General features: G+C 38.8%; 1 protein-coding gene across 1 annotated transcript in view; it reads right to left on the bottom strand.

Annotated features, from left to right (window-relative positions):
• plekha8 (pleckstrin homology domain containing, family A (phosphoinositide binding specific) member 8) overlaps positions 1-12,028 on the bottom strand; it is a 64,983-nt gene that overhangs the window by 39,811 nt on the left and 13,144 nt on the right. Inside the window, exon 3 of the mRNA XM_063069509.1 lies at positions 2,787-2,942. Coding sequence (XP_062925579.1) covers positions 2,787-2,942 — 156 coding nt within the window. The remainder of the gene's footprint in view (positions 1-2,786; positions 2,943-12,028) is intronic.

Raw genomic sequence — 12,028 nt, forward strand, 5'->3', positions numbered from 1 at the left:
TTCCAAGGACACTGTGGGAGGCTAGAGAAGAAATTGCGGGAGCTCTAGCTGAGATACTTGCATCATCGTGAGGTGCCAGTAGACTGGACGGTAGAGAATTGTGTACCTTTATTTAAGCAAGGTGACAAAAAAAAACACCCTGGGAACTATAGGTCAGCAAATCTAAGATCTATGGCATGCAAGTTATTGGAGAGTATTCTGGGGCATAGGATATACATACCTCTTAAAAGACAGGGATTGATTAGGGGTAGTCAGCAAGGCCTTTGATAAGGTTCTACATGGTAGGCTGCTCTGGAAGGTTACATCACATGGAATTCTGAGAGAGCTGGTTAACTGCATGCACAATTGGCTTGGTGTTAGAAAACGGAGACTGATGGTGGAAGGTTGTTCTGTCAGACTGGAGGCCCATAAGGGTTGGTGCTGTGCCCATTGTTGTCTGTCATTTACATCAATGATTTGGGTAAGAATGTATCGGACATGGTTAACACAATTGCAGGTGACACTAAAATCAGTGGCACAGTGGACAATAAAAATTGTCAGCAATTACTGGAGGATCTCACTCAGCTGAGGAAGTGGGCTGAGAAATGGCAAATGGAGTTTAATTCCGATAAGCATGAGGTATCGCACTTTGTTCGTTTGTTTTGTGTCATGCTGCGCCTTACGCCTTTGGTGCAGACACATCTCCACCCCGCCACACAGATCAGGGCAGGACTTTCACAGTGAACAGCAGGAGCCTGGAGAGTGCTGTTCAACAGAGCGACCTCAGAATAAAGGAACATAGTTCTTTGAAGGTGGAGTCACAGGTAAACAGGGTAGCAAAGAAGGTTTTTAGCACACTGACCTTCAGAAGTCAGGACTTGGGAGGTCATGGTGCAGTTGTGCAGGATGATGGTGAAGCCACACTTGCAGTGTTGTGTTCAGTTTTTGCATTTTGATACAGGAAAGATGTTATTGAACAGCAAAGTGCAGAAAAGGCTCACAAGAGTGCTGGCTGAACTTGAGGTACTGAGTTATAGGGAGAGGTTGGACAGGCTGGAACTTTATTCCTCAGAGCATAGGAGACAGGGAGGTAATTGCATGGATCTGTATCAGCTCATGAGGGGCACAGATAAGACAAATCACTCAGTCTTTTACCTCCAAGGTAGGGAAATCGAGAATGCCGGCATAGGTTTAAGGTAAGAGGGGGAAGAATTACAAAGAAGATGAGGGGCAACTTTTTATTACACAAGTGGTGGAATCAACTACCAAGATAAGTGTTTGAGAAAAGACGATAGCAACTTAGAGACAGCTGGGCTGTACATGAACTGGAAAGTTTCAGAAAGATTACGGGCCAAAAGTGACTAGTTTAGATGGGTACCTTGATCAGAATGGACCAGTTGGGACAAAGGGCCCATTATCCATGTAGTATAACCCTACGATTCCGTAACTCTGCGACATCCTTCTACCATTACAGTATCATTCACTCTAGCTTGGGACACTCGTCATGCATAATAAACCAAAATGTTATTGGCAGAAAAGTACAGAACTTGATAACCAGATGTAAAGTAGAACTTTCCAACTTGTAGACTAATAAAAAAAAATTATAAGTAGCAACTTACTATTGAGTCAATTGCCATAACCGTAGCAATTTCTCCCAGCGGACAACTTAATTGAAAAGTTGATGTACTAGAGTAAAGATTTCTTGCTGATCAGTACAAGGATGGTTGCAGAGTGCTGATAAACAGATGTCACCATTTATCTTGCATGTGGAAACATCAAAATGAATTTGCACTTTTGTTTACATTTTAATCTAAACTATATTTATTTTGTGAAGTGTTTCAAACTCTGTTGGATAATAAAAAAAGCAGCAAAGTACAACAGGTGGTAGTCTGGCATTTTATGCCAATGATCCAAGAGCTCTTAATTGGATTCTTTCTACTTAAAGGCAAACCTTAAGGGTTCCTTAAGGTTACTATAGCCAGGGAACGGAGTGGAGATAAGCTCCCACTGCCTATTGAATGCGCCCAAGGGCGTGCATCTCAAATAGCCTCTGACAACCAAGTGAGCTCCATGTGGCTTAGCCATTAAACTGGCAGAACTTATCTACTGACAAGAAAAGGGGCAAAGGCAGGTTACTGGCATCTTAAAACCAGTCGCTTCAGACAGATGGGTCTCGTCAACGGTTGGCAGCTCATCTAGAAGGAAAACTCTGAACTCAAACCTCCGCTGCCTTGAAGCTATACCCACTCACAGGGAAGATTTTGGGAGTAAACCCAGAGGAAAAATCCAGAGCTGGTACTAAGGCTGCACTACCTCGAGTTCAACACTGACTGGCAGTTCCTGCAATGCCACCGGTGCCAGACTGTAGTGGTCTCTGTCATTCTTTTGGATTCATCACATGGAGAGGGGCAGCCCGCTGCGCGGGTACAGCTTGCTCTCCATACCTTACTGGTTTGCGGATGACAGCTGGAATGTAACATCCAAGGTCCACCCCAGGCAACAGAGAGCCTGAAAGGCAAACAAGTGTACTAACGCTCATTTCTCGTCAGCTCGCACCGTGTCTGCTCTGCGCTCTGCATGGAAGTCCATCGACGTGGACAGGTGAAGAAGGACATCTACAGTCCTGGCCTCCACTCTGTACTCAAAGTCCAGCAACCAGGAGAGACAAGGAGGCACGAGGGCTGGTCAGTCAGTGCACCTGTAGTTTGAACCTGGAGTTCAGGGACCCGCCATCAGCTAATCCTAGGGTCGATATCGAAGATCGGAGCCCACAAGCCGATATTACAAAAATGACACCATTGTCATACCTTTTTCTTTCCTGGTCCTGCTATCTGTCAGGCAAGCCTTCGAGGATCCCAAGGCAACTAACCATCTCTGTCTCTCAGCAACACTCACAGCCTTCAGGTAGAAGTGCTGTTCCCCCGGTATGATCAGCTCCACTCTCGTACTGTCACCTGCATGCACTGGAAAGGAGAGGAGAGGATGATTAGACTCCCACTGCACCAGCAATTGGGGGAAGTTGTCATTTTTTTTGATAAATGTGTACTCATAACACTCATAAGCAGAAACCACTAACAGCGTCGCCATGAGACCAAAGGCATAGGAGTAGAATCAGGCCATTTGGCCCATCGAGTCTGCTCCACCATTCTATCATGGCTGACTTATTATCCCCCTCAACCCCATTCCCCTGCCTTCTCCCCATAACCTTTGGCCTTTCAACAGTCTCACCGTCAATTTGTCTTTTACATGTACTTCTACAAAGTAAATGAATCCATCTATTCCAAACAAAATAAAGGACACAATAAGCTGGGGGTCCATAATCATGATTTGGGGATTGGAGCTGGAGAGGGCCAGTAACTGTAAATTCCTTGGCGTTATGATATCAGAGAATCTGTCCTGGGACCAGCACCTTCAAGCGCCATCACAAAGAAAGAACGCACAACAGTGCCATCACTTTCTAGGAAGTTTACATAGATTTAGCAAGGACACCTAAAACTTGGACAAGCTTCTATAGATGCACAATGGAGAGGATCTTAGCTGACTGCATCATGGCCTGGTACAGAAAAGTCTGCAGAAAGGGGTGGATACAGCCTAGTCCATCACAGGCAAAGCCCTCCTCTCCATTAAGCATACTTACACGGAGCGCTGCCACAAGAAAGCAGCATCCATCATCAAGGACTCTCATCATTTAGCCATGTTCTTTTCTCACTACTACCATTGGACAGGAGGTACATGAGCCTTAAGTCCCACACCACCAGGTTCAGGAACAGTTATTACCCCTTCAACCATCAGGCTCCTAAACTTCACTCACCACATCTCTGAAAGTCGGCCCCAATGTAATTGAAAGGCGAGTGAGTTGTTTGAGATCCACGCCCTACTCTTGCTCATTGCCATTTTACTCTTAATGACTAGGAGTAGGGGAAATTAAATGAATTATTTGCTTAAAAGCAAGCAATTGGGTGCCACAGTTGCATAGCAATTAGCACGATGCTGTTGCAGTTCAGGGTGTTGGACTTTAATTCCAGGTCCTCTCTAAGATGTTTGTGGAGGTCTGCAGGGAGCGCTCATGGAGTGAGGTCGTCTCTTTGGCTTCGCTCCATCTCTGTTATCCTTTTCAACCTATGATCTCCTTGATCTAATCAACTTTAAGTACACCAGAAGATTTATTTTATTTTCTTGATTTCCTGATTAATTGATTTCCTTTTGTCAACTGCAAATCTTGAGTTTAGAGAAATGAGTACGAGATCTAGAACTAAAAATGGGAAAGATGCTGATGGGAACGGAGCAAAGAAGAAAGGTGATTCTAAACAAACGGAATTAACTTACGAAGTTATGGAGGAAATGTTTGAGCAGCAGCGGATAAAGTTATCTGATAGTTTATCGGCTCAATTTGAACAACATCGTCAAAGCCTCAATGAAGATTTAAAATCAATCACGGACTCTTTGAAATCCCTGGATTCTGATGTTCAGAAACATGATGCCAAAATTTCTGAACTGGATACTAAATCTCAGAAGACGGATACAAAAGTCGAGATCTTAGAGAAGAATCTAGCTTCGACTACTAAACAATTCCAACAACTTAAATCCAAAGTTATTGATCTCGAGAATCGATCGAGAAGACAAAACTTACGTTTAATCGGTTTACCCGAGGATGTTGAGGCTGGAGATCCTGCAATATTCTTTGCTCAACTTTTAAAGGATTCGTTCGATTCAGTTTTTCCCAATGATCCTCCATTACTCGACCGCGCCCATCGTATACCATGGACAAAGTCGGCAGTGGCTGCTTCTAAACCCAGACCAGTTATTCTCCGTTTCCATTATGTCAATGTTAAAGAACAACTTCGCCAGGTTGCTCGTCGACAAGGGATGATCAAGTATCGCCAGCATTCCTTCAGGATAGTTCAAGATTACAGTCCTGAAGTGATGAAGGAACGACTGACTTTTAAACCTCTAATGTCGGAATGCTATCAAAAAAATCTCAAACCGGCACTATTGTATCCTGCACGTCTCAGAATCTCTCTTCCCGATGGAAATCGTTGTGTTTTCCATTCTACAACTGCCGCCCGAAGCTTTTTGAATGATTATTTCCCATCTGATACAGATACCCTCTCTTAATCTGTGTCGGGTGCTTCCAGCACCAATTTTTTTTTCTTCTGGTGTTTTTTTTAAAAAATGAACCTCTTATTATCGCGCGATGAAGGTTTTTTATAAGTCCAAGATTTTTGTTCTTTGTTTACTACTATAGTTGTTATTCTATAACTTATATAGAATATTTATCTTCTGTAAATTAACATCAGTTTTCTTTTAGTTAACCTTTTGTTTTAACTTTTCCCTTTTCGCTATTATTTATGATATGATTCGACGATCATTTTTAGTTATATGTTTCCTACTTTTGGTTTTCGCATAATTAAAATGGCGACTTGTCTTTCTTTTTGTTTAACCTCCTTTGTTTCTTTTTCGGGACGCCACGTTCCTATGCTTCTTCTTCCCATAATCCTCCTTTCATCTTGGAAGCGATTTTTTATTTACTCGTTTATAACTAATTATATGTACTGACTGTTTTTTAATTTATATATTTTACTAATTTTTATTATGTAGATTAATTATTATACTGGTTATTTTTTTACATGTATCAGTTTCTGGGAGGTCATCTATTTAACATATATTTTTGGAGTTGCCCCCTGCAGAAATGGGGTTAGAGTTAGTTTTAGTTAGAGCTTCCTTCAGCCATTTCTGGCTTAGTTCGGGGTTCTTGGGGATGGGGGGTGGGATAGTCTTTCTCTTTTTTAATTTTTTCTATTGGGCTGATTCAGAACTACAAAGATGTCCACAGTGTCGAGATTTCCGGTTCCTCTCTAATCATGTATTCCTCTTCCGGTTTTATGAGCTCACATTATGGTTAACCCCTTTCTCACCAAAGGGTTAACTCTTAATTATGGCTCATACTATTAATTTTGTTTCTTGGAATACAAATGGTTAAAACCACCCAATAAAACGGAAAAAGGTTTTCAAAGTGTTCCAAAGACTGAATGCTCATATTATTTTTGCACAAGAGACTCATGTAAGGAAAGAGGATAATCAATGCTTCTTTAAGTTTTGGAAAAATCAACAATACCACTCAAATGCTCAAGCCAAAATTAAAGGCATTTCAATTTTTATTGATCCTTCAATTACATTTATTCATCAAGACATTATTTCGGATCCTAATGGCAGATTTCTGTTAATTACTGGGGTACTTTTTAATAAAAAGGTCGCTATGGTGAATGTTTATGCTCCGAATGTGGATTACCCTGAATTTTTTAAACACCTATTCACTTCCTTTCCTAACTTAAACAAGTATATGTTGATAATGGGCGGGGATTTTAATTTATGTCTGAATCCCATGTTGGACAGATCCATAGCTAGTCAGGCTTTACCGAATAAGTCGGCTACTATTATTAATTCTTTTATGTTGGATTCTGGGATTTTAGAAATTTGGAGATTTCTACATCCAAATGACAAGGAATTCTCCTTTTTTTCACATGTTCATCGTTCTTTTTCCCGAATTGATTATTTTTTGATTGACTCCCGTTTGATTCCATATGTACTTGATTGTAATTATGACAGTATTGTTATTTCAGATCATGCTCCAATGAAACTTTCCATCAAGTTAATGGACACCTCTTGTACTAGCCGACAATGGCGATTTAACCCTATTTTGCTTCAAGATCAAGATTTTGTCAAATTTATGAAGGAGCAGATCGATTTCTTTTTTTCAACTAATACTACGGACGAAGTTTCCAATGGAACTGTTTGGGATGCCTTTAAAGCTTATATCCGTGGTCAGATCATTTCTTATTCGGCTGGTTTGAAAAGACGTGTTAACAATGAAATACTTTTGTTGGTTGATAAAATCAAAGAAGTCGATAAAAAATATGCTATTTCTCCCAGTAAGGAGCTGTACAAACACAGAGTTGAACTCCAATTGGAACATAGCTTATTATTAACATCCTCCATCAAAAATCAATTAATAAGAACTAGAAGTGATTTTTATATTCATAGCGATAAATCGGGTAAATTACTGGCTAACCATTTGAAATTTGATTCGGTTAAACGTCAAATTACTAAGATTCGTAAACAGGATGATACTTTCACAGTGGATCATGCTGGGATAAATCAAACCTTTCAAGAATTCTATACCTCTTTATATCACTCTGATTTTCCTCATGATTCTAATTTCATGCATGACTTTTTAAGTAAATTGAGTTTTCCGAAATTATCACCCAAAGAGTCCCTATCATTAGAAACTTCCATTTCAGAGGAAGAAATAATAACTGCAATCTCATCTTTGAATTCCGGTAAAGCACCTGGTCCGGATGGGTTTACAGTGGAATTTAAAAAATTTTTTTCCTCCATTCTTTCCTCTAAGTTGTCTAGAATATTCAAGGAAGCAATCGGTTTAGGTAAATTACCACGATCGTTTTACGAAGCCTCTATTTCCTTAATTCTTAAAAAGAATAAAGATCCTACTGATTGTGCATCATACAGACCGATATCTCTTTTGAATGTAGACTCTAAAATTTTTTCAAAAATTCTAGCAACTAGATTGGAGAAGGTGTTACCTCAAATTATTTCTATGGATCAAACCGGATTTGTTAAGAATCGCTATTCATCCTTTAATATTAGGAGGTTAATGAATATTGTTTATACCCCCTCATTTACCACCCCGGAATGTATTATCTCTTTAGATGCTGAGAAAGCTTTAGACAGAGTCGAATGGCCTTACTTATTTAATGTTCTTGAGAAATTTAATTTTAATCTGACATTTATATCTTGGATTAAATTGTTATATCACTCCCCGGTAGCCTTGGTTTGTACAAATAATTATAGATCTCCCTTTTTTCGTCTTTTTTGTGGCACTAGGCAAGGTTGCCCTCTTAGTCCTTTGCTATTCAATATTGCTCTTGAACCTTTAGCAATTGCTATTCGTAACTCGCCAAATATTGTTGGTATTACCCGTGGAAACGAAATACATAAGTTATCGTTATATGCAGATGATTTGCTGTTATACATCTCTAACCCGGAGAAGTCAATTTCTGCTATCTTAGATTTGTTAGCTCAATTTAGTAACTTCTCTGGTTACAAATTGAATCTTAATAAGAGTGAATTATTCCCTTTAAATAAGCATGTACCTATTTATGAACATTTACCATTTAAATTGGTTACTGATTCATTTATATATTTAGGGATGACAATTACGAAAAAATATAAAGATTTATTTAAAGCTAATTTTTTACCTTTAATTGATCAGATTAAACTGTTATTTACCAAATGGTCGCCAATCTCTTTGTCTATGATTGGTCGGATTAATGCTATTAAGATGATCATTTTGCCCAAATTTTTGTATATATTCCAATCAGTTCCAATTTTCATCCCAAAATCTTTTTTTGATAATATAGATTCAAAAATTTCCTCATATATTTGGCAGAATAAAAATCCTAGGTTAGGTAAAAGGTATTTACAGAAGTCTAAAAAGGAGGGGGGGCTTGCCCTCCCGAATTTTAGATTTTATTATTGGGCAATTAATATTCGATATTTAAAATTTTGGTTACGACATCTGGACGTATCTTTAAATCCTCATTGGGTAAATCTTGAATCTAATTCATTACAAGGGCTTTCCTTGGGTTCAGTTTTAGGAACTTCACTTCCTTTTACTTCTTTTAAATTATATAAACAAATGAATAACCCGGTAGTTAAGCATACTTTACGTATATGATTTCAATTCCGAAGATTTTTTGGGTTCAATCAATTTATCCTAGCAAGCCCCATCTGGTCAAACTTTCTTTTTCAACCTTCCACGATGGATCAAGCTTACTCTGATTGGAAAACCAAAGGTATAATATCTTTTTGCGATTTATTTATGGATAATTGTTTTATGTCTTTTGATCTACTTTCTAATAAGTATAACTTACCCTGATCTCACTTTTTTAGATATTTACAGATTAGGAACTTTTTAATTACTGTTTCCCCTAATTTCCCACATCCAACGGATATTTTGGAAAAAATTTTAGATTTAAATCTCTCTCAAAAAAGTGTTGTAGCAATCATATATAATATAATTTTGAATTTTATGTCCTGATGCTTCTAATAAAATTAAAGCTGACTGGGAAAGAGAACTTGAGACTAATATACCGACTGAAAAATGGGAAAAAATTCTTCAGTTGGTGAATTCATCCTCTGTATGTGCTAAGCATAGATTAATACAGTTCAAAGTAGTATACAGGGCTCATATGTCCAAAGATAAACTATCTCGCTATTACTCTTATATTAATCCAATATGTGACAGATGTCATTTCGAGATAGCTTCTCTAACCCACATGTTTTGGTCATGTCCCCTGTTGGAGAAATATTGGAAAGATATTTTTGATATTATTTCAACGGTTTTAAATATAGACTTACAACTGCATCCAATTACTGCTATTTTTGGACTACCAATGATAGATTTAAATAATTTAACCTCTTCATCATGAAGGATGATTGCATTTCTTACTTTAATGGCTAGAAAGTCTATTTTGTTGAATTGGAAAGAGATTAACCCTCCTAAGGTATTTCATTGGTTTTCACAAACTATGCTGTGTCTGAATTTGGAGAAAATTAGAAGTGCAGTTTATGACCCTTCCATTAAGTTTGAAAAAACTTGGAGGCCATTCATTCAGCATTTTCATTTAATGTAATATGTTTATTTCCAAACTTGTTTTATTTCTCTGTATTGCTGTTGGAGGGGAATGGAGTCGTCGGCACTAAGGTTTTCTTCTTTTTCATTTTCAAGTTTTTAGATTTGCCCAAGTCTTTTAGTTTAGTTGATTAATTTTGTTTTTCTTTTGGGATGGAATTTTTTTTTGGTTTTGTTTTTTTTTCTTTTTCATGATTTTTTTTAGTTTTTTTTTGATTTGTATTATCCGTTGTTAGTTCTACATGATTGGGAGCTATGTCAAATTTCAATATTGGACTTTACGATTACTGTTCGTAAGTGTGACAATGTATCTCCTATTATTTGTATTATTACTATGTTTTGTTTATATATTCTGAAATTAATAAAAAGATTGAAAAAGAAAAAGAAGTTTGTATGTCTTTCCTGTGAGTGTGTGGGTTTCCACTGGGTGCTCCAATTTCCTCTCTCAGTCCAGAGATGTACCAATTAGTAGGTTAAGTGATCATTATAAATTCTCCTGTGATTAGGCTAGGGTTAAATAGGTGGGTTGCTGGACGGTGTGACTCATTCGGCCTGAAGCCCCTGTTCTGCACTGTATCTTCAAATAAATAAATAAGTAAATTCTGTCTGGATATATAACCGCTTGGTATGGCAACTTCACTGCACACTACCACTGGAAACTGCAGGCAGTTGTGAACACAGCTCAGTACATCACAGGAAGAAGCCTCCCCTCTCTGTACTCTGTCTATACTTTTCTCTGCTTCAGAAAAAGCAGCCAGCATAATCAAAGACCCCACCTACCACGGACATCCTCTCTTCTTCCCTCTCCCATCGGGCAGAAGATACAAGAGCCTGAAAGCACGTTACAACCAGGCTCATCTGCAGGTCTGCAGGTTGCTCATTTTACAGGAGGCAGTACGTGAGACTATGCAAGCACATATCTATATCCCGTTCACTCAGCACTGGTGTGCCACAGGGACGTGTTCTCTCCCCTCTCCTATTTTCCCTCTACACCAATGACTGTGTCTCCAGTAATCCATCAGTTAAACTAATAAAGTTTGTGGACAATGCCACCATTATAGGACCAGTCACCAGAGATGGCTAATCCAAGTAAACAAACTGATGTCCTGGTACAATCATAACAACTTGGAGCTGGATGCCCTCTAAACCATGGATACATATCGACTTCAGAAGAAATTTGTCTTCTCTCCACCCACTCATTATCAACAACTCTACAGTTAGCGCCATTTCAACATTCAGGTTCCTGGGCATCAGAATTTCACCGGACCTGTCGAAGCGCCACATCTCCTTCATTTACAAAAGCTCAGTAGAGGATATACTTCTTGCAACAGTTGGTAAAATTCCATCTTCCCCAAAGCATACTGGTGCAACTCCACATTGATAGAGAGCATCCTCACATCAGCCATTGCTGTCTGGTCTGGGTACAATATCCTCTCACAATATACAAAAACTGCAGCCAACCGTCAGATCAGTAGGAAAAAGCCACTGGCTGTAGTTTACCATCACTGCAGGACTTCTATGTGTCCAGAGCAAAAAAGCAACAGGAAACATAATTGCAGACATTACCCCTTGCAAACTGCCTTTTCCAAAAACTCCCTTCTGGAAAGCACAGCAGGGCTATTTAAAAAAAAAACTTCATACTATTTTAAAAGTTTCTTTCCCCAGGCAGTTAATCTGAGCAGCCATTCTAGTTAGCCACCCTACTCACCTCTACCCATTACCTCAGTCACTGCACTGCAAACACTTTAAATTGCTTTTTATAAATACATGCTGGTATGTATGCATTTATGCACATTTTATTCCATCTCTGTACTTTAACCTCTAATATATTATGCATAATTCGTTATAATAGTTGAGAGCTGTTTTTACTGCTGCATGCAATGCCAACAGATCGCAGCAAATTCCTAATACATGTAATATATGTGTAGAAAGTTGATCAATGATCAATGATAGCTACTAATCCACAGCATCAGATTCTTGAATGGTCATCTTCTAAAACAAGATGGACACTTGGCCCCACACGTGATCTTGCATTTTATCATTCGCCTGCACTGCACTTTGTCAGTAGCTTTTACACTTTATTCTGCACTGGTTTACCTCATTTTATCTCAACGCACTGTATAACTATTTGAGCTGTATGAACAGTATGCAAGACAAGCTTTTCACTGCATCGGGAAAGGCTGAACAGGTCGGGACTTTATTCCCTGGAGTGTAGAAGAATGAGGGGAGATTTGATAGATGTATACAAAATCATGAGGGGTAAATGCAAGCAGGCTTTTTCCACCGAGGTTGGGTGAGACTAGAAGAAGAGGTCATGGGTTAAGGGAGAAAGGTGAA

Source organism: Mobula hypostoma, chromosome 17, assembly GCF_963921235.1.
Source record: "Mobula hypostoma chromosome 17, sMobHyp1.1, whole genome shotgun sequence".
NCBI lineage: Eukaryota > Metazoa > Chordata > Chondrichthyes > Myliobatiformes > Myliobatidae > Mobula > Mobula hypostoma.